Below are 27,478 nucleotides of genomic sequence, written 5' to 3' on the forward strand. Positions count from 1 at the left end.
ATGGAAACAACGTTGATTCAACCAGCGTGTTCCCAGTGGGGAGTTTTCCATTCTAGTCTACACACACAACATGAACAACCTAGCATCTATCCCACCAGTGGAAACGGGATGCTGTGTTTATTAGCTGACCTGCCTGCTTACAGACAACATCCTTCTCACATCTGGGGGATGTCAGGGGCACACTGGACTTCCATCCTGTTTGCTGAATTCTCAGACCACATCCTCAGGGCCAACAGAGGACCACCACGTCTGTATTTGTCTGACACCCTCTCACTCCTCAATGCTCTAATGGCCAGATAGACCATACTGTAATAGACAGGTCTGTCTCTATCACCTGTACAAACACGGAGCCATGGCCACTTCCCTGTGATATCCTCAGGATCATCCCCTCTAACAGGTCAGGTGCTTTACAACCTGGTCTCCCCAGCCTCAGTGCACCTTGCCACAACCCTGACCACTGATTCTGTTTGGCTTCGTGCTGCTGCCTTAAGAGATAAAAGCAGGGGAGCGGGCGTGAGCCGGAAGGGTGACACGGGCCTGTCGCCAGGCTTGTAACCAGGAACAGGGTCGAGGGACTTTACAACCACTCAGGACCATTACATAACACCTCCCCATTGTTTATGTTAGTATTGTGGATGCTGGGTTAGTGAGCTGAGAAAGGTGGTGTTAGTGAGTGCGTGGGTCGAGTCAGTGTAAACACATTGCACCATCACGGGCTGTGTGGAGACAGTGGTTGGGCTTGGACAGTGGTTTCCCTTGTCTCCTCCCAGATAGAATGAGCATCTCAGGGAGCTATAATATGACCCATAACTGCACTAGCTTTCCCTTCTGAGCCACAGAGTCAAGGGGTAGATTGGGTCAATGTCTGGTCATGGTTAGTGCCTCCTACCAGCCCCAGCCCAACTTCATCTGGCCTCACAGATGTCAGAGGAGGACTGTGACTCGAGACATGAGGTATGAGTTTACACTTTGAAGATACAGTATAGCCACACAATGCATGACGAGGGGTGCTGTATAACATATTGTATGCATTTTGCTTTTTCCCTTTGATTTTATACAGAGCTGTCATTTGAATTCACTGTCCATGTCAGTTAGAGGAATTCAGCATAGTACAAAGCATAGTAAACATGACTCAATCTAGCAAAATACTCACAGGGGAGAGTTATGCATGCACACACATAACTAGAACAAAGGAATGTTCCCTAAAAGAAACAGAGGGAGAGATACAGTCATCTGTGATTTTGGACTTGTTGACCGCAGGCACCAAAACAGAATGGATATCATTAGTCAGCCCATTAACGAGAAGGCTAATTAACACATAACTAATGCACTTAGCATCACATTATGATTGAGGGGGGAGCACGGCTATGAACCCCCCCTAACCTGATGTTCTAATGAAAAGAGATTTCAGAACGATGCAGAATCTTCAGGTTTCTAAGCAATCAACAACTCCACCTGAAGGTGGTTCCTATAATAACACTTTAAGGGGGAGAGGGGGCATGTCTATCATGGTCCTGATGGGATCATCATTTTGTGCATCCTTTTCATCATCCTCTTTGAACCCTTGACATCCGATCTGAACACAGAACTCCAGGAATCTGTCAGGGTTACGGTAAATGCCTAAATTAATGTGACAACACAAAGATGGCTGGCCAATGACAAATGCTCCCCTGCTGCAGTCTTGGCTAAAGTCCCCCCCCCCCCCCCCACCGCCCCCCCACCTATCTATACTTACAAACTGTTTGAACCGCCACTCTTTAATGTAAGGGAACCATATTTCTTGTTTTTAGATGTTGGTCTTTTCTGTAACCATTCTCAGGTGATAGCCTATTCCCTTCTTAGCAATAGATACACACATGTGGTGTCCACTCTCTCCACTCCATGTTGAAATGCACACCAGGCTGTGACCTCATAGGGAACAGTCCACCTCTTAGATCAGCCTCTACCTGCCCGGTCCCAGCCTCAGTGCACACTGTGCTGATTGGCCCTAACTCATAATTTGTCTGTTAATGTTCTGTATTATGTAATGTTTCATGTTTTGTGTGGACCCCAGGAAGAGTAGCTGCTGTTTTCTCAACAGCTAATGGGGATCCTAATAAAATATAAAAAATACCAAATACTGTGCTGATAGGCCCTAACTCCAGTACACACCGTGCTGATAGGCTCTAACTCCAGTATACTGTGCTGCTAGGCTCTAACTCCACTAGATGTTGGAACTTTTCTGCGGGGACTTGCTTCCATTCAGCCACAAGACCATTAGTGAGGTCGGGCACTGATGTTGTGCGATTAGGCCTGGCTCGCAGTCGGCGTTCCAATTCATCCCAAAGTTGTTCGATGGGGTTGAGGTCAGGGCTCTGCGCAGGCCAGTCAAGATTTTCCACACTGATCTCTTCAAGCCATTTCTGCACGGGGGCATTGTCAGGCTGAAACAGAATGGGGCCTTCCCCAAACGGTTGCCATAAAGTTGGAAGCACAGAATTGTCTAGAATGCCATTGTATTCTGTAGCATTAAGGTGCCTAGCCCGAACCATGATAAACAGCCCCAGACCATTATTCCTTCTCCACTGTATTTTACAGTTGGCACTATGCACTGGGGCAGGTAGCGTTCTCCTAGCATCCGCCAATGCCAGATTCGTCCGTCGGACTGCCAGATGTGAAGTGGGATTTATCACTCCACAGAGGGCGTTCCCACGGCTCCAGAGTCCAATGGTCGGCAAGCTTTACACCACTCCAGCCAACGCTTGGCATAGCGCATGGTGATCTTAGGCTTGTGTGTGGCTGCTAGGAAATGGAAACTCACTTCATGAAGCTCCCGACGAACAGTTCTTGTGCTGATGTTGCTGCCAGTGGCAGTTTGGAAAGCAGTAGTGAGTGTTTCAACCGAGGACAGACGATTTTTAGGAGTTACGCGCTTCAGCATTCTGGGGTCCTGTTCTGTGAGCTTGTGTGGCCTATCACTTCACGGCTGAGCCATTGTTGCTCCTAGATGTTTCCACTTCACAATAACAGCACTTACAGTTGACTGGAGCCGCTCTAGCAGGGCAGAAATTTGATAAATTGACTTGTTGGAAAGGTCCCATCCTATGACGGTGCCACGTTGAAAGTCACTGAGCTCTTCAGTACCGGCCATCCTAATGCCACTGTCTTTTTATTGAGATTGCATGGCTGTGTGCTCAATTTTATACATCTGTCAGCAACGGGTGTGGCTGAAATAGGTGAATCCACTAACTTGAAGGGGTGTCCACATACCATTGGCCCTCTAGTGTAGCTCTATATTATCGAAGGGAGTTCAAAGTTCTGACTCCTGCAGGAAAAACACTGTTTTTAAAACGTTCAGTTTTGGTGGTCAATGGCCTGTAGCGTCTACCAGAGGGGAGGGGCTGAAAGAGGTAATTGGATGGATGGGAGGGGTCATTGATGATTTTCTCTGCACATTTGGAGGTGCGCTTGGTGTACAGAAAGCTCACAGAGGGAAGGTCCCAGGACAACCAGTAATCTTTGAGGCTTTCAGCACAACCCTCTCTAGTGTCTTCTTAGTGAGACTGTCCATGTTACCATACCAAACTGTAACAGACTGTATGAGGCAAAGTCATACAGTAAGGTACTTTAAGAAACGTATCATGTTTCATGACTTAATCTAATGAATAGGCCATTCAGCTACTTTACCAATTCAAACCTTTAAAACGTTCAGCCTCATCAAATCTTTATCAAGAGTATATTTTATGAGTGACCTTGCCGAGTGGAATGACATTGGCTTACAGTATGCTGACTAATCATAAGGACAGGAACATGATATGTGGGGCGAGAATAATGTATGACTCATAGAAGGCCTTGTCAGCACACCAGCAGCATATACATAACACTACTTAAAGAGCCCTCATTCACTGACTATTTGCTATTTATGGCCAGTTGTTCAGCAAGAAGTTCTATACACCTCCATAACCATGTAATCACCATCATATTCATCATCACCTCTTTCAATGGACTGTTTATCCATTAGCAAGTTGCCATGACAATCATCTTAACAAACCAACCAAGTGTATGACAACAAACTATGGTAGGCCTACCACCTACCATAATGGATAATAATATAGTCTTAAGAGTCATATTGTGGCTACATGCATCCAAACAAAAAACAACTTGAGTGACACCATCTGTAAAGGTCAGTGACACAGTAGAAGACTTTCTTACTTGTGTATTTCCTATGCAATGTTTTAGATTAAATTGACTGGTTGGTCCGTGTCCTCTGGATGGGGGACGTGGGGGTGTGAGGAGTGGGGGCTGGTCTTCTGGGAGGATGGAGGATGTGGGATCATTGATGTGTCCAGAGATCAATAAAGGAGAGTATTCAGATCTCAACCGTGAAACCCAACCAGCCTGCCAATACAAGGGGGCCCATAGAGTAGCGCAGACCCCCTCAGCTGATAGGTACAGAAGGGGTGGAGCCAGACAGGGTCAGGGGGACAATAAGGTTATAGTGGAGGTGGGACGTGACGGTAGCAGGTTCAGTGTGCTGCAACCTGATTGGTGGCTTCTGCTGGCCAAATTGTCTGAGATCAATAGCCATCAACACTAGTTTGCCTTTAAGTGTAAATACCTCAATGAGCAGTAAACACAATTATAGAACTCAGACGTGCATTAGTGGTCTTTCAGTGGCCTTCCCAAATTTAGTGTATCATCAAGGACTATGGAGCCTGTCCAAAAACTCCACATAATGGACCATGTGATCTGCTTTGATGGACAGGTTCAATACAGAACATATCCCAGAGGTGTGTGTATGAGCATAATGGCTCAATTGAAAATTCACACTGTCTCTCACTCTATTCACTTACCATATGGCGTTGTGTCATGGTACGATATGTACAAGTGGTAGGTCAACGGTTGTAAGCCTTGGTATGAAATTACATGACATGAAATGATGTTATAAAATGGATTGTAAAACATGAGTCAATATTAATTCAGTTGTTTCTTTCTTGAAAGTGCACATCCCTCATTGAACTGTCTTACCTTGATAGCCTGATCATTCACAGTGGTGTTACTTCAGGGATGACCAACTATGCAAGTGAAGCAGTCTCCCTCTTGTGGTGCATCCTTATATTGTGTAAGATACTGTGGTGTGGCTGGTAAAAAGCCTAGCTCTTTGAGCCATGTTCCAATTCCCACCAAGTGGGTTAACCCTATTGTCGCGTTGCATAGGGTGTTTGCCTTTCACGCCGGAGACCAGGATTCGCTTGCCGCTCCCTCTGTTCGCTACGTTGGTGTCAAGTCGGATGGCGGCCGTTGGGCCATCGAAAGGCAGAGATACTTGTGAAGGGGTTTGAAAGAAAGTCGACGTGCCTACCGGCTCGAAAGGGGCAGTATGGCGGTCCTCGATATATGAGCCACTTTACAATTCCCACCAAGTGGGTTAACCCTATTGGCGCGTTGCGTAGGGTGTTTGCCCTTCACGCCTGGATTTGCTTCCCACTTCTTTTGTTCGCTACATATACTGTATATAAATAATTTTTTGGGGTGCATCTGGTAAATATTGTAGGCTATAGGCTACTATTACGTAAACATGTAAAAAGCGCAAGAATCAAGCTGTGCCTATAATGATGATGTGCTTGACACCAGACCCTGAAGAAGGCACAGTGATGACAAAACGTTGGTGGTTTACCCAATACATTACCGGGAGCTTGTATATAGAGTATGCAACGCTTTTTTTTTGCTTAGTTTGCTCGCCGTTGGCCAGCACCTCTACCAACTTTTGGGGTGTGCACCAGCTCATTAAATTCATTCATTAATATAAAGTTGACGCAATAATACAGACCACATAAATTAGTAATGACCAATAAAACTGCATGTGAAAAACGCATCTGCCCAGTAGATTTCAGGTAGATTTCCGGGGATGCTTTCTTTGGCAAACAACATGCAATGCAACGATTTGGAGGGAAAGCTGGAGAGCGAGAGAGAGCGATAGAGAGAAACACAGAGAGAGAGAGAGAGAGAGCGAGATATAGATGAAGTGTCAGAAAAGTGACTCCAGTTGATCCATGTCTATGTAAATCAGGGTCCCCCAACTGCCGGCCCGAGTGCCGAATTTGTACTGCAGGTGTTTTTTGTTGTTGCATTTTCATTGTTGGACATAAAACAATGTAAATCAGCTCCAAATTATTTTAATTTGGAATATCTGTTTCCAAGTATTTCCATGCATAATATAGAGACACATTACCATATGCAAATACATGCAAGGATTGGAATTATTATGTTTTAGTCAAATATTATATCTGTTTGGGCTTATTAATGCGGTAAATCTGAAGTCTACAAATGATTTGTAATTTTGTTCTTGCTCCCCAACCTTCCACTCAAGAAAAAGTTGACGCGCGTCTGAATCTAGCTGATGATCCCAGGTGTAGATCGTCCAAGTCGTCTACTGTAGAAGTCACAGGGTAAATCAGGAAAGAGTGGACGTGCCTCTCTTCAGTTCGTGCACGACTCTTGCCTCCGCAGTGCACTGCTGGATAGCGCTCAGTACAGTCAGCCTGCGCCGGAACGCTGCACGCACGCACCAGTGACCTGCCAATGCGACGCATCTCACTCTCAAAAGGTCTCGAACGCTACACGGCAGCGAAGAGCATGGGGAATTGACTGCGGACTCATTGATAAAGAATTGCCACTGGAATTAAAATGAACAATTCGTCCTGTATGTTCCTTTGCAGTATCCATTTAGTATAGTCTATTTGTTTATGACACTGTAGGAAACCGAAGCATGGCGGGTACCTTATCATTGGTGATGTTGTTTGGAGTGGTGAGTAATGGCATGATTTATAACTCTGATTTCATAAAGATATATTTCATTTTGATTGAATAGGTAGCATGGGAGAAACGTGTTCATTGTTTGCATTTTATTACTTTGCGTTATAACACTGTAGTTGTATTGGACTGGGGATCCCCGCACTGTCCCTCGTATTTCTCCATCTAATGCTGGCAAATTAGTCACGATACTAATCTGAGGAGAACTGCTGGAGGGAAGGTGCTTATCAGCCCCCCCCTCATCTCAGAACTGATCATAATAAACCGGAATGTGTGTTTTCTAATAACAGTTATAGTTCCCCATGCTCTTCATCTGAATCCTTTATAGAACAACCATCCTGGAAGGTTTTCATAGGCAGGTGCCGTAGCCCAAGGTTCCTTTTACAATGTAGGATTTCATAGCAGGTCCATCCATTCAAAAACTGTTCTCAAACTAGTTCTTAAAAAACGTTCATATGTGCACCTGAAATGCCATAGATAAATTGCAATTGAGGTCATATGTTAACAGAATGTGTCATTTAGCACGAGAAACAAAAAAACGAACGTTTCAAGTGAGAATTAGGCAGGTCTCATGCTGAAAAAAAGAAAATGATTGCCTACTTCACCCATATACCCAGTTTAACTTCTTCCAGTGTCAAGTAATTGGTAGCTTGGTAAAATATATTTTCAGAGTAGCTTCCCCAACACTGAGTATGCATATATGAAACAGATCTGTGCCATTTACTGATGACTGATCAAACCCTTAACATTTCAGTCCGTATGTGATCTAATGACAGTTTTAATGCATGAACCTGTTATGAAATCCTAAAATAACCATATTTTCTCTTTTTTTTGGCAGTAGGCTTCTGTTGAAGTGGAGGTAGTGACTTATCTGAAGTTCAGAAAGTTTTGAGCAATTCATGACATGCATGTGAATTTTCAATAGTTGGGTGATGATAATGATAATGGTGATGGGGATGATTACAAACTATTTGCTATTATTTGGTGAGTGGCTGTCATAGGCTAATCCTCCTGATATTTCAAGACCTGCTGGTCTAATAAGGCTTGTTCATTCACTCACCATGTGAACAGCCCTCTACATTACTCAGGAGCAGTCTGTTTTGACAGCTTCTTTACAACATTGTGGTAGTATAGAGCATGTTTGTAGAATTAGATTCAGAAATAGTCTCTAATTGACTATGAAATCAGGGAGAGTGCAAAGCAGGCATCTCAAGGCTGGGAATGTGACCTGGTGTGTGTATGTGTGTGTGTTTGCGTGTGTGTGTGTGTGTGTGTGTGTGTGTGTGTGTGTGTGTGTGTGTGTGTGTGTGTGTGTGTGTGTGTGTGTGTGTGTGTGTGTGTGTGTGTTTGCGTGTGTGTGTGTGTGTGTGTGAGGGCATTGCCTTATTCTACACGTTTGAGTTAAAGACTTAAAGCCAATTTATGCTTGATCCGAAAATGTGGTCGGAGGCTCCGTATGGATGGTGTGATGCAATTGCGGAGTCTACGGAGGGGAGGGACGCAGAGACAAAAATGAGCTCCGTACCGCGTCGCTGTGCGCGTCTCAAATTTTGTGACAATGCAGAGGGCTCCGTATAGCTCCTCATTGACATGATTGGTTGATGATAGGTACAGTTGATGTCGGAAGTTTACATACACCTTAGCCAAATACATTTGTTTTTTACAATTCCTGACATTTAATCCTAGTAAAAATTCCCTGTTTTAGGTCAGTTAGGATCACCACTTTATTTTAAGAATGTGAAATGTCAGAATAATAGTAGAGAGAGTGATTTATTTAAGCTTTTATTTCTTTCATCACATTCCCAGTGGGTCAGAAGTTTACATACACTCAATTAGTATTTGGTAGCATTGCCTTTAAATTGTTTAACTTGGGTCAAACGTTTCAGATAGCCTTACACAAGCTTCACACAATAAGTTGGGTGAATTTTGTCCCATTCCTCCTGACAGAGCTGGTGTAACTGAGTCAGGTTTGTAGGCCTCCTTGCTCACACACGCTTTTTCAGTTCTGCCCACAAATGTTCTATAGGATTGAGGTTAGGGCTTTATGATGGCCACTCCAATACCTTGATTGGGGTCATTGTCCATTTGGAAGACCCATTTGTGTCCAAGCTTTAACTTCCTGACTGATGTCTTGACATGTTGCTTCAATATATCCACATAATTTTCCTACCTCATGATGCCATCTATTTTGTGAAGTGCACCAGTCCCTCCTGCAGCAAAGCACCCCCACAACATGATGCTGCCACCCTCATGCTTCACGGTTGGGATGGTGTTCTCCGGCTTGCAAGCCTCCCCCTTTTTCCTCCAAACATAACAATGGTTATTATGGCCAAACAGTTATATAAAAAGTACGATCTTTGTCCCCATGTGCAGTTGCAAACCGTAGTCTGGCTTTTTTATGGCGGTTTTGGAGCAGTGCCTTCTTCCTTGCTGAGCGTCCTTTCAAGGTTATGTCGATATAGGACTCATTTTACTGTGGATATAGATACTTTTGTACCTGTTTCCTTCAGCATCTTCACAAGGTCCTTTGCTGTTTTTCTGGAATTGATTTGCACTTTTCGCACCAAAGTACATTCATCTCTAGGAGACAGAACGCGTCTCCTTCCTGAGCGGTTTGACGGCTGCGTGGTCCCATGGTGTTTATACTTGCGTATTATTGTTTGTACAGATGAACGTGGTACCTTCAGACGTTTGGAAATTGCTCCCAAGGATGAACCAGACTTGTGGAGGTCTACAATAGTTTTTCTGAGGTCTTTGGTGATTTATTTTGATTTCCCCATGACGTCAAGCAAAGAGGCACTGAGTTTGAAGGTAGGCCTTGAAATACATCCACAGGTACACCTCCAATTGACTCAAATTATGTCAATTAGCCTATCAGAATCTTCTAAAGCCATGACATCATTTTAGGAATTTTCCAAGCTGTTTAAAGGCACAGTCAACTTAGTGTATGTAAACTTCTGACCCACTAGAATTGTGATACAGTGAATTATAAATGAAATAATCTGTCTGTAAACATTTGTTGGAAAAATTACATGTGTCCTGCACAAAGTACAGTCCTAACTGACTTGACAAAATTATAGTTTGTTAACAAGAAATTTGTGGAGTGGTTGAAAATAAGTTTTAATGACTCCAACATGAGTGCATGTAAACTTCCCACTTCCACTGTAGGTCAGGAGGTCCTGTATAAACACAAACTGACTTCCTTGACAACTTCCTTCACAACAGTTCTGCGCTGCTCCGCTAAGCTCAAGAAGTATGAATACCCTGACTTCTGCAGAGGCCATATCACCCTAAATGCTGCACGGCCAATGCAGACGTCGGATTGACCATGCAGCACCTTTCAGTCACTCAGATCATGTTGAGAGTAGCAGGCTCCTTATCAGAGGTGAAGCTGGTAAATTGCCAGTTTATTTCACTGACAAGATGCACACAAATACAGATAAACTTGGGGGTTTGGGCAGCATTCCAAGTTCACAATTCCCCGACCTGGTGATTATAGTGTAAGACTATATTCAAATAAAAACAGAGGTTTAGAGCCAAGGTTTGCATAAATTAGTAAGGATAAGAAAATATGCTGATGTGTGGTTTAACAATGCTTTGGGCAATTCTCCAACAGAGGGAGACATGCCAAGAGTAGAGGGGTCACAAGCGCAACTTTCACTGGGGACGGGGATGGGGACGGGGGGGGGGGGGGATTCTGAAATTGCATTTGTTCCTCCTCAGTTTTATCATTGGATTGTGTTACAAAACGAGGCAACGGTGTGCTTTAGGACAATACAGAGAAGATAGAGGGAAGAGAGAGAGGGAGAAATGTACAGAGCGGATGAGAGTCGATCGACAGAGAGAGAGAGAGAGAGAGAGAGAGAGAGAGAGAGAGAGAGAGAGAGAGAGAGAGAGAGAGAGAGAGAGAGAGATAGAGAGAGCTGTGCTGGCGGCTGCTCTCAGTGCATCTGTTTCTGAATGAAAGCAGGGGCTGAGGGAGGGGGAGAGAGGGGGACAGTTAAAGAGAGAGAGAAGGCATCTCAGTGAGAGAGAGACCAGCAGTTTTTCTTAGTAAAATGTGAGGCATTAAACATTAAAGCGTTTCAGTCTAATGGTTTTGATGATTATGACTTCAGAATGTGCTTCACATTATTGTTTCCTTAGTTAAATGTATTGTATGTATGAAAACATGCTTTAGTCCTGTGCCTGTGAAGCTGTTTGGCATTTATATCAGAGTGAGAGAGAGGAAGTGACAGCGAAGGGGAGAGAGAGGGAGAGTGGAGAGAGGCAGTGAGAAAAAGAGTGGAAATAAAGAGACAGAGAGAAGATTGTGTGTAGCAGGAAGCAGCATGTGTGTATGCCTTTGCGTGCGTGTGTGAATTTATAGTTTTAAGTTGCGCAATATGAGGACTTGTTATGCAAATTCCAGAGAGGAATCTGTCTTTTACCACACCTAGCAATTAGAATGAAAAACAAGGACGTTAACTCTCCCAAGCCCTCCATCAACAGTAATGAGTCTGACCAATAGCCCTGTAGACAGCTCCGTTTGTCTTGGCCTTAAAGAAAAAGTTAAGCTCCTCAAATGCTTTACTTCCCGAAACAGTCCCGCCTGGACTTGCAGTATGCTCCAGCCAGCAGTATTCAACTAACATTTGCACTACAAGCGAATAAATAAGGAAGAGATTAACCCCTATGGGGAAGAAAACACAAATCAAGTTTTAGAAAAACAAAGGTAGATCTTCTCCTTATAAATGAATGGGTTCAGGAGACTTTGTAAACACCCTGCAGACTGACAGCTTCAGTGTGAAGGGCAGTGGGCTGGACATGGATGATCGGAACAGGAATTCTGGGGGGAAGTGTGTGTGTGTGCATGTGTGTGGGTGCACGAGTGTGTGCATGCATGGGTGTGTGTGTGTGTGTATGTGTGTGCAATCATGGGTGTGTGTGTGTATGGGGAGGATATATTGAAGTGCTAACATGCAACACGAGGTTGTGCATTAGGCACATATGTTTAAAGGTGTTACTTGGACCAGTCATGGGTGAGCACCTTGAGGCTTGCCTTTATGTGCCTTTGAAGGCTCTCTGAGGATGGGACAATGTATTGCTCTGTAGAAGAATTTGTCTCTGATTTAGATGTAGACAAAATTATTTATTGCGAATCATGATACGAGGTTAGATTAGGAACATGATTGTAATACGCATCTGGCTGTCATTTTTGCCTTCAAAACATTCCCCTCTATGAGCCAGTATTATGGGTGACCTCTGCTTTAACACCCTTCTGTCTGTTCCTCTGTCTGTGCCAGGTTGGGGTATTGGTGGCTTCTAAGACGGAGCGGGCGGTGCAGGTGCCCTGTGAGTCAGGCCAGTACACCAAGGGTGGAGAGTGCTGCGAGGTGTGCCCACCTGGAGAGGGGGTGGTGAGGAGGTGTGGTGCCAACCAGACCGTCTGCGCCCAGTGCCTAGACAGTGAGTTCATCCTTCAAATGTACACATCTATACAGACATACTGTATTATGCACATGCACATAGGCACGCACACACAGCTATTTTCAGGTGCACAACTAGAGGTTTTCTTCTGGATCAAAAAGGGGCTTAGGTGGTAGGCATGGCAGGGGGCGCGGTTGGCCCGTCGGCGCGTTATAATTTTAGAAGCTCCCATCTTGGCGGGGTAAAGAATGGCTAATGTTGTGTTCTTTTGCTCAAACATAATAACAACATCTATAATGCTAAATTCATTGTTTTTAGAATTTTCAATTCTCCCTGACTGTCTAGTTTTTATTTTGGGGATTGTTAGTTCTCAATGTTATAAAAAAATATATAGGTCCATTATCTTTTTTACACACTTTATGTCTGGTTTTAGTCATTTAAGTACACACTAAAAGTGTTTTTATATCCCGAAAATGTATTTTAAAAAGTATATATAGGGTATATTATTACTTTTTTTACACTGTTTGGACTTAACCACCTCAATGATTTCAATGGCAGAAAAATCCCTGAACTACACATTTCACCTTATATGCACTCATTTACACCACCAACGGCAATTTACACATTAATACCCCACCGTCTAAAACCATCCAATCAAAACAGAAAAAAGCCTGAACAAAAATGTTACTGTCCAATTTGCAGATGACTAAAAAAAGCCTTCTGTCCCTGCTTTAATAGCAAAGTGTTCTTTATAAACAGGCAGGGGTTCCTATGTTTGATGGCTGTAAGTGGGGCCAAATGTGTTCACTTACAACTCAGGCTGAAACCCATTAGCACTGATTCAGAGGGAGGATAAATGGGACGGGAGAGGTGCCAATGTTGTGCTAGAACGTCCTACAGAGAGGAAGAGCCTTTATGCAAACATACATATACACTTCATCTTAGGGTTTGTTTCACCATTTTCACTCTCTTTCTGTTGTTGTCCTTTACAGTAATTAAGATGCATAGTAGAAGTTAAAGTGTAGTTCTCATAGGTCACTGCATAGCATAGAAATAGAATCCAGAGAGAGTCAGCTGGATTCTACAGCACTTCTATAAGTCAAAATGTAGTGCTCAAAGGTCACTGCATGGTTGTGGTGGATGAGCAGAATGTCAGAGTGCATTGTGACTCGTGATTGGTGTCAGGTCTGCTCTATTGACTGAGTCGTACAAATAGGATCTTCTTTCACAACTGTGACAATTCACAGACAAAGTATTCTTCAGTTGAGGTCCTTTACAAATCCCAGAAATGCCAGTGTCTTCCAACACAATTTGAGCAGGACACAGAACAGACGAGGTCTAAAATTAGATCAATTAAGTAATTTAGTCAGAAGATGGCCTGTGTTGCTGCTTGATATAGTATTACCATAACAAGCTCCTACAGACACAACACTGACCTGGGATGCCTGTGAACTGCTGCCCAACAATGTGTAAAGACATGGTATGCACATATTATTTAATGTAACCTCCAAACATTCCTGGAACTTGGCAGTTTAAGATCAAAGTCTCATCCACAGCAGCTGGTCAGGTGGTGAACAGCCAACCAGACAGTGTACATAGAGAGGTAAAAGAACAACTGGAAGGGAGGGGATGAGGAATGGAGACTAATTCATCATTATTATCAGCAAATTACACAAAGTGATGGATTACAGCAGGAAACTGGAGCCACTTGGCTTCTCTGCAAAAGCAGCAGACATCCTAATATGGACTTGTATTCTAAGGTTTGACTGAACCCTGCCCTAAGAGTCCTTCATTTATAAATTAAAATGTATAAATGCTGTCACTTTTTTCATGGGAAATGATAAACTACTACTGAGCGCTCCACTCTCATTCCCTACCAGTCTTTATGTGACTCATCGGCTGTAACGGGGACAAAAACTGGTCTGAGGGAGCATCAAGCACCAAAGAGCAGGGTCTGCTCATTCATCTTGCATGGTGTTACATGACTGCATCTTTACACATTTAAACAGACTAATTCTACCAGTGCGCTGCGCCCATTTGATATCCTACACAGGGATGCAGAAAACAATGTTGTCAGTGTTGTCCCATCGCTGCAACTCCTGTACGGACCCAGGAGAGGTGAAGGTCGAGAGCCATGCGTCCTCCGAAACACGACGCCACCAAGCCGCACTGCTTCTTGACACACTGCTCGCTTAACCCGGAAGTCAGCCGCACCTCATGGGTCTCCTGTCGCGGCCAGCTGCTATACAGCCCGGGATCGAATCCAGATCTGTAGTGACACCTCTAGTACTGCGATGCAGTGCCTTAGACCGCTGCGCCACTCGGGAAGCCCTAGAAAACAATTATCTTGAGCCACGATACAGACATGGTATCAATAATGTGGTAAACATTCCACAATTCAGCAGAATCGCATTAGTTTGTGACAATTTGAGTCAATTTACAATTGTTCTCTGCCTGTCCGTTTTTGTTAGTCCCAATAAAATGTTAATGTGCTTGATGCATCCCTGAAACACTAACAAAAATAGGGCCTGAGAGTGTTATAAATGGATGTCAGTGGCTGAAAACACGGACCTTTACCTGAATAACAAAGCTATATACGTAGATAGAAGCAGTATTTCATAAAGCGCAGGTATTAATATTTTAAAAGGTGAAAAAAAATTCTGAGCATCCATTTCCTGTTTCATGGTAAATATGGGTGCATCTTTGTTTACCTCTTCTTCCTCTCTGGATACTCTACTTCCTGTCCCGCAAACACCTCCCCTCCTCATTGCCCTATCCTTTCAGGTCTAGACGCCTGCCAACGTCAGCACCGCTAAATAATTTATTTCCACTTTCTCTCTCTCTGCCTGTCATGGGACACAGCACATCCAGAGCTGCTTCTCAGTGAAGCGTCACAAAGGGGGCTGCAACTGACTGGGGATCAGTGGGGATGGAGAGAGAAAAGGCCAGTCAATAAAGCGTTTAGAAAGTTCTCTGACTGAATGGGGATTTAGAGAGAGAGAGGGAAAGAGAGAGAGACAGAGAGAAGGACATAGAGAGAGGAGAACCACAGCTTCCTTAGTCAATGGAGTGTGTAAAAGAGGACTGACTGATTGTGGATCAGTGGGTAATGGGGGGAATGAGGAGAAATTAGTTTGAGAGTCCTCTGTGGCTCCTACAGCGGAAACTACTGCATTACTCCACTGACCCCAGAACAACACTAGGTGAGCTAATGAGGGATAACACATAACTGTCACCAGATATGACTTCGCTTTTTAACATCCTAATAATAGCATTATAGGAACGTTAATAATACCCTAAACAGATGTTGTAAACCTTGGGGTCGAGCCAAGCAGACCACTGAAGCGTGGCGATAATTACACACTGTTAAATAAATGTTTCAAGTTTTAAAAGACAAATAGAAACCGGCATGCAGGTTTCAGAACGTTTAACGTATAGCCCTACAGAGAAACAAGAGCCAGTGAAAGGTCAGTATGTTATGTTAGCATAGCAGAAGAATGAAAAGAGTTAAGGAAGGAAAGCTGTCTGACATTAGTGGGGAAATGGCCATTGGCCACGGTCCCCTAGAAGAACACAGCAGGATAGTGCTGACAATGGAGAAGATGAAAGAGGATGGACACAGGAGAAACTTAAGGATGTCCAGACCTGCATTATTAATGATGCTAATCTAATGGGGTCGAAACACTTCGATGTGAGAGGAGGGGCCTTCTCAGGCTGAATTGGCACATTTACACTACATCCATCAGCCTTCAATCACTAACTGCTGACAGGATCATACTGCTAGATATCTAGAGGAGGGTGGTCAGGTTGACAGGAACCATGAGGATCATATTCAGGAAGAGAGGAAAGATCTTGCTAACCTTAATGTTCTGCATGGTCTCAGGTGGTGACGGGCATGGTAACTGATTTTTACCCTCCCTCCCTCTCTCCCTCCCTCCCTCCCTCCAACATGTGCGTGGTTCTGGAGCATACGGTCACGTTTAGACATGTTTATATACAATGACTGCATAGGGATTTATGCATGCGAGCTAAAATTAGGTAGAGGCCTGTTGCACTGCGGGATAATTGGGGAGGTTGAGGAAAGGTTGTACCGTCAAGCCTGACTGAAAAGAAAACAAAGGATCTGAGTCCTACTTCAAATCATTATTTACCCTAAGGTCAGTTATTTTTCCACCAGATCGAAGGCCCCGCTCACTCAGTCAATGTCAGAGCTGCTCTGCTACCTCTAGCCAGAGCCATATAAAGAGACCAGACCACCATCTGAAACACTCACTGCCAAACTGGACCTGGGCTACCACCTGTCAGTGGAGGGAACTCAACCTCAGGTCTCTCCATTGCCCTGTCACATGTTCCCTGATTCTTATGAATCATATGAATGTATATTTACTATTTGATGGTCTTTTTTGGACCAATTTTGGACCATTGTCAATGTTTTTCACTGTGTTACCTCAAATGGTTGGAGTTGGAAACCCAGAGGAAATAACATCCTGTTCTCACAGTATGAGCCTGTTTTATCCAATCCTGTTCTCACAGTATGAGCCTGTTTAATCCAATCCTGTTCTCACAGTATGAGCCTGTTTTATCCAATCCTGTTCTCACAGTATGATCCTGTTTTACCCAATCCTGTTCTCACAGTATGAGCCTGTTTTATCCAATCCTGTTCTCACAGTATGAGCCTGTTTTACCCAATCCTGTTCTCACAGTATGAGCCTGTTTAATCCAATCCTGTTCTCACAGTATGAGCCTGTTTAATCCAATCCTGTTCTCACAGTATGAGCCTGTTTAATCCAATCCTGTTCTCACAGTATGAGCCTGTTTTATCCAATCCTGTTCTCACAGTATGAACCTGTTTTATCCAATCCTGTTCTCACAGTATGAGCCTGTTTTATCCAATCCTGTTCTCACAGTATGAGCCTGTTTAATCCAATCCTGTTCTCACAGTATGAGCCTGTTTTATCCAATCCTGTTCTCACAGTATGAGCCTGTTTAATCCAATCCTGTTCTCACAGTATGAGCCTGTTTTACCCAATCCTGTTCTCACAGTATGAGCCTGTTTTATCCAATCCTGTTCTCACAGTATGAGCCTGTTTTATCCAATCCTGTTCTCACAGTATGAGCCTGTTTTATCCAATCCTGTTCTCACAGTATGAACCTGTTTTATCCAATCCTGTTCTCACAGTATGAGCCTCTTTAATCCAATCCTGTTCTCACAGTATGAGCCTGTTTTACCCAATCCTGTTCTCACAGTACGAGCCTGTTTTATTCAATCCTGTTCTCACAGTATGAGCCTATTTAATCCAATCCTGTTCTCACAGTATGAGCCTGTTTTACCCAATCATGTTCTCACAGTATGAGCCTGTTTTATCCAATCCTGTTCTCACAGTATGAGCCTGTTTTATCCAATCCTGTTCTCACAGTATGAGCCTGTTTAATAACATCCTGTTCTATCCAATCCTGTTCTCACAGTATGAGCCTGTTTTATCTAATTCTGTTCTCACAGTATGAACCTATTTAATCAAATCCTGTTCTAACAGTATGAGCCTGTTTTATCAAATCCTGTTCTCACAGTATGAGCCTGTTTTATCCAATCCTGTTCTCACAGTATGAGCCTGTTTTATCCAATCCTGTTCTCACAGTATGAGCCTGTTTAATACATCCTGTTCTATCTAATCCTGTTCTCACAGTATGAGCCTGTTTCATCCAATCCTGTTCTCACAGTATGAGCCTGTTTTATCTAATCCTGTTCTCACAGTATGAACCTATTTAATCAAATCCTGTTCTAACAGTATGAGCCTGTTTTATCAAATCCTGTTCTCACAGTATGAGCCTGTTTTACCCAATCCTGTTCTCACAGTATGAGCCTGTTTTATCCAATCCTGTTCTCACAGTATGATCCTGTTTTACCCAATCCTGTTCTCACAGTATGAGCCTGTGTAATCCAATCCTGTTCTCACAGTATGAGCCTGTTTTATCCAATCATGTTCTCACAGTATGATCCTGTTTTACCCAATCCTGTTCTCACAGTATGAACCTGTTTAATCCAATCCTGTTCTCACAGTATGAGCCTGTTTTATCCAATCCTGTTCTCACAGTATGAGCCTGTTTAATCCAATCCTGTTCTCACAGTATGAGCCTGTTTTACCCAATCCTGTTCTATCCAATCCTGTTCTCACAGTATGAGCCTGTTTTATTCAATCCTGTTCTATCCAATCCTGTTCTCACAGTATGAGCCTGTTTTATCCAATCCTGTTCTCACAGTATGATCCTGTTTAATACATCCTGTTCTATCTAATCCTGTTCTCACAGTATGAGCCTGTTTCATCCAATCCTGTTCTCACAGTATGAGCCTGTTTTATCTAATCCTGTTCTCACAGTATGATCCTGTTTTACCCAATCCTGTTCTCACAGTATGAGCCTGTTTTATCCAATCCTGTTCTCACAGTATGAGCCTGTTTTACCCAATCCTGTTCTCACAGTATGAGCCTGTTTTATCCAATCCTGTTCTCACAGTATGAGCCTGTTTTATCCAATCCTGTTCTCACAGTATGAGCCTGTTTCATCCAATCCTGTTCTCACAGTTTGAGCCTGTTTTATCCAATCCTGTTCTCACAGTATGAGCCTGTTTTATCCAATCCTGTTCTCACAGTATGAGCCTGTTGTATCCAATCCTGTTCTCACAGTATGAGCCTGTTTAATCCAATCCTGTTCTCACAGTATGAGCCTGTTGTATCCAATCCTGTTCTCACAGTATGAGCCTGTTTCATCCAATCCTGTTCTCACAGTATGAGCCTGTTTTATCCAATCCTGTTCTCACAGTATGAGCCTGGTTTATCCAATCCTGTTCTCACAGTATGAGCCTGTTTTATCCAATCCTGTTCTGTTTATCCTCCACTAATGTTTCAATGTCGTTACCTCTCACATTCTCTGTTTCCACTGTGTTTAAAGTAAGGGAGATGACACCCTGTGTTGTCAGGTAGTAAGCTGTGCTGCTGTTTACAAGGTGTTAGAGATATTAGGCTCAGCCTGTGCTAGTGTTTAGATGCTGGAGGAGCTTCCAAGGCAAGGCAAGTGCTGGGACATTGCTGCAGGGCTTTTCACACCAGCAATACGCTCTCTCTCTCTTACTGAACACAACAACAACTGCCATCCAACACTTCTCACTGCTCGTCCTGACACAGACACACACAGACATGTGCACACACACACACACACACACACACACACACACACACACACACACACACACACACACACACACACACACACACACACACACACACACACACACACACACACACACACACACACACACACACACACACACACACACGGTACTCTCACGCAGATGCAGACACACAAAAACATGCATCACTTGCTGTTTCTAATAGCAAGGGAAGCCTCTAAAGCTCTACATTGAACAGATTGCAGAAGATGCCTCCTCTCTCCTGTTCCCCATTTAGAAGAGCATCACACAGGAGTACAGAGGGATTTGGGGAACCCTATATCCTGTTGGGATCCTGCTGTTCTGTTATTCAAACCAGCCTGCCCCTCCTCTCCACCATCTCCTCCTCTCCTCTCATCCTCTCCTCTCTTATCCTCTTCTCCTCTCCACCCTCTCCTCTCCTCTCCTCTCCTCATCTCTTCCCTCTCCTCCCTTCCTCTCTCATCCTCCCTCTGCTCCTCTCCCGCAAAACATCACTCCCATCTCCTACAGCCACGAAAATAACAGACTCTATGAATAATTCAGCAGGGTTCCAATTATATCTGAAAAAAATTCTATAAGAACATGCAATATTAATGGATGACTTTGTACCGCTAAGAACTCTCAGCATGAGAATAACCCAGTTTGGGGTCAACACCTTCATGGCTCAACTTCTAGCACCAACATTCCTGAAGAGCACATTCTACTAATGGAACTTCATAAAGACAACTACAACTGGCTCAGCAAATAGTCATCAGGGGCCTCCTTTATAAACATTGCGTAGCTACAAAATATACCACAAAACATGCATGCGCCAGTTTGGACGCAAAAGTTGTCATTTATAAAAAGTGAACTTGGCTTGAGAATGTGCTTTCCTCCACGCACATTTTCTATTAGTTGTAATATTGTATTGCAAGCAGGCAAGTAAGTATGTTGTGCAAATGGGGGATATGAGGACACGCTTATTCATAAAAACATATCATAACAAGATGCAACCATTTGCTGTTAGTGAGAAGAACAAAAATCAATGTGTTTTATTTTTGGAATTGAAATCAAAACATTGTTGACAAGTCCACAACAATTGGCCACTAAAACATTCTGCCCACACCTCTACAGAAATGTGATCAAATTCGCCATTGCTCTTTCTTTTAGAAACTGCCGTCCCATGGCCTAATTCCAACAGTTCCAAATCATGCAGCAAATAAAGGGTGTTGAAGGGTGTTATAGTCAGGTGAATGGAGGGCGTTTTCCTGGCAGAGTTATAATGCTTGTTCACACACGCACACTTTCATGACAAGTCTGAATTACAATGGGAAACATGCGTATGGCGTGCGCTAAGTTTATTCATCTCAATATTGTTAGACTTATGTATTCTTTTCAGAAATAGCTTGAAACATACTTTAAAATGATGAAGAGTGGCCAAGCATCAAATGATCAGTGATCATTTGTGCCAAACCCAGCTTGAATACTTTGAATACTAACTTTGAATACAGGCCATCTCGTCGTCTGTTCAGAGCAGTAGAGAGCTATATGATTACAGTACAGTCGGTACAGTCCACACAGAGATCAATCTAGTAATGAGCGCGGCGGGCTTCAGACTCCTTCCTCAACAAGAGCACCTTTCATGTCTCAGAACACAAATCATCCAGAGCCCACTGGATCACTGTGTCCCCCCTCTCGATGAACACAGCAGCAGTAAACATGATTCATGTCATTAGACTGACTGTCTCTCTCTCATCTCCTCCTCATATACATTTTTCCTCTCTCCTCCCTCCCTCCATCCCCCCTCCCCTTCACCCCTCTGTCTCATCCTCCCCTCATTGTTCTCTATCCCCTTCTTCTTTCTTCTCCTCCAGGTGAGACCTACTCAGAGAGCTACAGCCACACAGACACATGTATCCCCTGCACCATGTGTACAGGTCTGATGCGCATGCAGACGCCCTGCACTGACTCCAACAATGCCATCTGCGTGTGTGACTACAACTACTACCTGAATGAGGTGTCTGGGCGCTGCGAGCCCTGCACGGTGTGCCTGGCGGGCCAGGGCGTGTTGGCACACTGCGAGGTCAACCACGACACGGTGTGTGAGGAGTGTATAGACGACACCTACTCCGACCGGGACAGCTCCCTGGACCCCTGCCTGCCCTGCACCATATGTGATGAGGGCATCGAGGTGGAGCTGAGCGCCTGCACCCCCGTCAGCGACTCCCTCTGCCACAGTAAGAGAACCAACGCACACTCACAGCAACATACACACACACAACCTGCACGCTAGCCAGTAGCAGTAACGTCTGGGAACTTATGGTAACCTTTGCCCTCCTGTCCTATCAGGGTCGTATAGTAAAGGCCTGTATGTCTCTATCACAATGTTTTCTTTCTCATGTGAATTTAGGAGGTCAACAGGGGTGACTTCCACATGTGTCTGTTCTACAGTCAGGGTCAGAGGGCCATGCAGGCCAAATTGTCAGACGGCAGAAAAAACAGAACAGCGGTCACAGAGGTCAAGAAGTGGTGGAGTGTCAACACAGAGACAGTGCATAATCTCCAAACGCTCTAACTAGAGGCCAGGTATTCCCTCTGCGGGCACGGTGAACACAGATGCACTACAGGGCAGGCTGCAGCACTGGAGCACATACCCAGGAAGCTGTCAATCCAGCAGGGTGGACGTGGCATGAAATCAGCCATGTCAGTGAATAATAAGCCCAGCCTCTGGGAGGTCCACTGCTGCTTGGGCTACAAGATATGGAGCTCCCTGCTTTGGTAGCAGACTGGGTTAGGTTTATGGGACCTGGGTTGGCTCCACAGGCTGGGTTAGGTTTATAGGACCTGTGTTGGCTCCACAGGCTGGGTTAGGTTTATGGGACCTGGGTTGGCTCCACAGGGGTTAGGTTTATGGGACCTGGGTTGGCTCCACAGGCTGGGTTAGGTTTATGGGACCTGGGTTGGCTCCACAGGCTGGGTTAGGTTTATGGGACCTGGGTTGGCTCCACAGGCTGGGTTAGGTTCATGGGACCTGGGTTGGCTCCACAGGCTGGGTTAGGTTTATGGGACCTGGGTTGGCTCCACAGGCTGGGTTAGGTTTATGGGACCCGGGTTGGCTCCACAGGCTGGGTTAGGTTTATGGGACCTGGGTTGGCTCCAGAGGCTGGGTTAGGTTTATGGGACCTGGGTTGGCTCCACAGGCTGGGTTAGGTTTATGGGACCTGGGTTGGCTCCACAGGCTGGGTTAGGTTTATGGGACCTGTGTTGGCTCCACAGGCTGGGTTAGGTCTATGGGACCAGCAGGTTTGAGTTCCAGTAAATATACTGTATGAAGGAAATTATCAACTTTATAACAGAGGTCCTTAACGCCCCCTCCAGATGACCTTTGGTACAGTAGGACTAGAATGTTCCAAGGTTTCGTAAAGGTGATAAAAAACCAGGCTTGATATTGTTTTTTGATCATGTACATTAATTTTGGGTTTTGGGAACAAGATTTCCGTAATGGTTTTGATATTAGGTTCGGAATTTGGAACTTGGACACTTACTAGGATTAGTTACTTTTTGGATGGGGGACTTGGGTGAGGTTTGTGTGCTGGACTTGGATGCTGCCTGGGCCAGAAATGCCACGTTGCAAATGCAAGTGGGATATCCGTGGACACCTGCTGCACTGTGCTGGAGATGCTTGTCAGGCAGATGGGGGTCATAAATCGCTCTTCTTTTAATGTTCTGTCATCTCTTGGCCGCGGCTGGCAGTTCTCAGTTAGTTGTGAAACAGACTGAGAAAAGATAAACCCAGAAAGATCAGGAGAGGAGAAAACACTCTCTCGCCCACACATAGGCTGTGTCCAAAATGGCACCCTATTCTCTATATAGTGAATTGCTTTTAACCAGAGCCCGTAGCGTGTCCTGGTCAAAGGTAGTACACTACATAGTGAGTAAAGTGTCATTTAGGAGGCAGACTCCTCCTCCTCACTGACAGCTGTTTCTGTGTTCTCAAAAAGGCAGAAACACCTGCTTCTGATCAGCCAGGGACATCTCTGTTCAGAGAGAGGGAGATTAAAATGAGAGAAGAGAGAGAGAGAGAGAGAGAGAGAGACAGAAAGAGATAGAAAGAGATCGAAAGAGAGAGAGAGAGAGAGTAGAAGGTAGTGAGGAAAAAAGAGGACACATGTCCCAGCACCATAATCACATGGACCAGTCCAGAACCTTCCCAATTCATAATCACATGAACCAGTCCAGAACCTTCCCAATTCATAATCACATGAGCCAGTCCAGAACCTTCCCAATTCATAATCACATGAACCAGTCCAGAACCTTCCCAATTCATAATCACATGAACCAGTCCAGAACCTTCCCAATTCATAATCACATGAACCAGTCCAGAACCTTCCCAATTCATAATCACATGAACCAGTCCAGAACCTTCCCAATTCATAATCACATGAGCCAGTCCAGAACCTTCCCAATTCATAATCACATGAACCAGTCCAGAACCTTCCCAATTCATAATTACATGAACCAGTCCAGAACCTTCCCAATTCATAGTCACATGAACCAGTCCAGACATGAAAGTGTAAGAAATTGTGTCCTCTCTTCCCTTCTCTGTTTTCCTCACTACCTTCTTCTCTCTCTCAATTCAATTCAAGGGCTTTATTGGCATGGGAAACATATGTTAACATTGCTAAAGCAAGTGAAGTAGATAATAAACAAAAGTGAAATAATCAATACAAATGTACAGTAAACATTACACTCACAGAAGTTCCAAAAGAATAAAGACATTTCAAATGTCATATTATGTCTATATACAGTGTTCTCTCTCTTTCTCTCCCTCTCTCACTGACTCTAAAAAATAAAGTATTAAATATGAGAATTGGGAATATCACTTATATCACTCATACGTTGTGTGAGAGTCAGAGAGTCATATGGACTGCAGAAATCCAGGCAAACCGCACCATGTGTGCCTCATACAGTGAGTGAACATTATGTCAGGCCTTCTATTATGAGTGATGTACAGTAGGGTACAATGCAGCCTTGTGCTGTACCATATAGAGGACCACCAGCAGTGGAGATAAAGACAGCACACAACCAGAGCGCCTCTCACCTCTGACCTCGGGGCTCTGTCTTCTTCTCTGTGACCCTGTGTTGTGTTCCGCTGGCCACGGACAGGACTAGGGACAGTGCTAGGGACAGTAGTGACAGTATGGGGTGGCTCTGGGTGACCTTGCCCTGTGTGGTGTGTCAGGGGGACTCTGGCATGTGAAAGGACCCATAAGGTCACACGGAAACATGTGGACGCCGTCGAACCATTGCCATGACTGTTCTGTTCCCAAGACACCCCGGTGGTCTATGAGGACAACTTTGATGCTCACCAGATTAGTAGCAACTGTGCATGAGGACAAAAAAAATTCTACAAAAGAAGAAGTGGTGACAAAACATTTGAGAACATTTACAACACGCTGGTTTTCACAGCATTTCTATGTTATTTCTAGATCAGTTAAATCTGCAGCAAGAGGGAAGAAATGGTCTACAATGCTGGCCATGTCAATATTTAAAATGTTGACATTTCTGAAGTGATATTTGGTTGTAAAGGCTAGCATGAGGGACAAGAAGTAGCTAGCCACAATGACCCATGGCATATAGGATATACCCTTAGTCTCTTGGAACCTTCATTGGGACCTCTCTCTTCATCGGCAAACTGTCACGTTTAGGTAAGACCCAGATGCAGACTGTGTCGAAGCAACAAAAGTCTATTACAACAACAGGGGCAAGCAAATAACAGGTCAAGGCAGGCAGTGGTCAATAATCCAGAGAGGGTGTAAAGGGTCCAGAACGGCAGGAAGTCTCAGGGTCAGGGCAGGTAGGGGTAAATAATCCAGAACGGTGGGGTAAGGTACAAACCGGCAGGCTGTCTCAGGGTCAGGACAGGCAGAACGGTCAACACCGGGAAGGACCAGAAAACAGGAGCAAGAAAACAGGCAAGAGCAGGGGAACAAATGCTGGTAGGTTTTATGAACAAAACAAACTAGCAACAGACAAACAGAGAACACAGGTATAAATACACAGGGGATAATGGGGAAGATGGGCGACACCTGGAGGGGGGGGAGACCATCACAAAACAGGTGAAACAGATCAGGGTGTGACACAAACAGGCTTTCACAGCGTTCCATATCTGAAGACAGAAAACATCACAAAGAAACAGGCTTCATTATACTTCAATTACACAGAATATTATGTTGCTATTATCTCGCTGTCCTCAAACCTTTCCCCTCTAGATACTGGAACTGGACAATCTTTTCATAATGTCCTGCAGCAAAATGACCTGCCCTGTCCAGTAGCCTACACTTTCCCTTTACTGACAGCTGGAGATTCAATTTCACCCTCTTCCATGGTTATTATTTACAAATGCATTTGGAGACTGTGTTTTTAATTAACAATGATTACATCAAGATAGCTAGCTAATAGGAAGTTTGCTAGTTGAGGACATTTAATTCACTTAGCTTAACAGTGTGTAAAGTCAGCTAATTATCAGTTCCATTGAGTGATGCCGGGTGTACACTACACAGTTTTAGCTGTCCCTGAAATCTGAGACAAAATCCCCATGTCGTTGCCTCCTCAGGGCGTGCGGCCGTCACCAACGCTCATTTAACTTGAACGGGTCAGAGACGCAATCTGAGGGCTACCGATCTCGTCTTCAGGCAGTCCCAGACAGCCCGATATTTTCAAACATGTTTGATTTTACCAGAGCAAAATCTGCAATGCTCTTGTAGTGTGAAATGTGCAACAACAAGCTTTTAGAACTGTGATCAGCAATAGCCAATGAGAGCTCGCCAGAGAAGAAGCCAGTGAGATGTTGACATTGTTTCGCGTCACCCAGAATGTGTAGACTCTCCAGCAGGAACGATGACTACTACTGGTATGCATTTATACTTGCCTTTAACCAAAGCGTTAAATCGTTACAGCTCTGAAGTGTTGGCTAGACATTTCAACTCTGTGTGGCATGAATGTCTGACTGAAAACATTTATGAGGCTGCTTTGAGCCAAAGCTTGTTGTAGCTACGTTAACTGAAATGACATCATTATTGCAATGGAAAGTCTAGTTCATCAACTCTACATAGCAAACCGCAGCTTGTGTAGATCTATAAAACAACATGAACCCACTCATACCAATATCAATAAGTAATTTGGGTCAATACATGTATTGGTTTATCTGTCATTAATGTTTACATGTCCACTTTCATTTCAATGTGTCGACTAGAGTGTGGGAAGATGGCGGAAGTGGATGCTGAGTTGGAATCAAGCAGCGCGTTGAGCAAATTTGGTGAAGACGAATGTTCTGAATGGAGAACAGTAGTTGAAATTGTCTAAAATTGGAGTGAATGATAATGAATTGCTTCTTGTTGGGATGCGTTTGTTGAGTAAGGATGCATATGTGGGAAACCCGTTTGAGGTGTCTAAAATGGCGTATTTTGATTCATTGTATTTCTGAAGAGCAGAGGAAGATTGCAGTGGGACTCAAAAGAATCCGGACAACAGAAGTTTTAATGTTTTGAACTTCAGAGTAGAGCACCCGTTAAAAGAGTCATCTCAGGGGCGACGACGGATGTTCAGGTTGAATACCTGAAGAGAATTCCTGGTGTGGTTGGTGCCCGGCGTCTGAACCGCTGGGGGAATGGAGAAATAGAAGAAAGTCTGTCGGTTCTGTTGGTTTTTGATAAAGAGCAAACACCTACGCATGTGAAGTTTGGTTATGTAGGAAGCTTTCGTCCCCAAACCACTGCAGTGTAAGAATATTAAAGGATTTGGCCATGTTTCAAGTGTGTGCAGACGTTTCAACAGTGTGCAGACGAACAGAGTATTCTGAAGAATGGTGTGTAGAAAGATGATGGTGCTGCAATTGTGGTGGGGATCATGATCCTGAGTTCCTGGAGTGCCCTGTGAAGGTGAAGAAGGTGGCAAAAGTTAGAGCTGTCAATCAAATCTCCTATGTGTAGGCAATTAAAATAATTGAGAAAACAAGTCAAATCAAATCACATTGTATTGGTCACATACACATGGTTAGCAGGTGTTAATGCAAGTGTAGTGAAACGCTTGTGC

General features: G+C 44.1%; 1 protein-coding gene across 1 annotated transcript in view; it reads left to right on the forward strand.

Moving 5' to 3' along the window:
- The first annotated feature begins 6,575 nt into the window (after window positions 1-6,575).
- The window catches only part of LOC139564775 (tumor necrosis factor receptor superfamily member 16-like), a 42,258-nt gene continuing 21,355 nt past the window's right edge, over window positions 6,576-27,478 (forward strand). The window contains exons 1-3 of the mRNA XM_071384568.1: window positions 6,576-6,787; window positions 12,078-12,240; window positions 21,259-21,621. Coding sequence (XP_071240669.1) covers window positions 6,749-6,787; window positions 12,078-12,240; window positions 21,259-21,621 — 565 coding nt within the window. The 5' untranslated portion in view covers window positions 6,576-6,748. The remainder of the gene's footprint in view (window positions 6,788-12,077; window positions 12,241-21,258; window positions 21,622-27,478) is intronic.

This window comes from Salvelinus alpinus, chromosome 36, assembly GCF_045679555.1.
Source record: "Salvelinus alpinus chromosome 36, SLU_Salpinus.1, whole genome shotgun sequence".
Classification (NCBI taxonomy): Eukaryota; Metazoa; Chordata; class Actinopteri; order Salmoniformes; family Salmonidae; genus Salvelinus; species Salvelinus alpinus.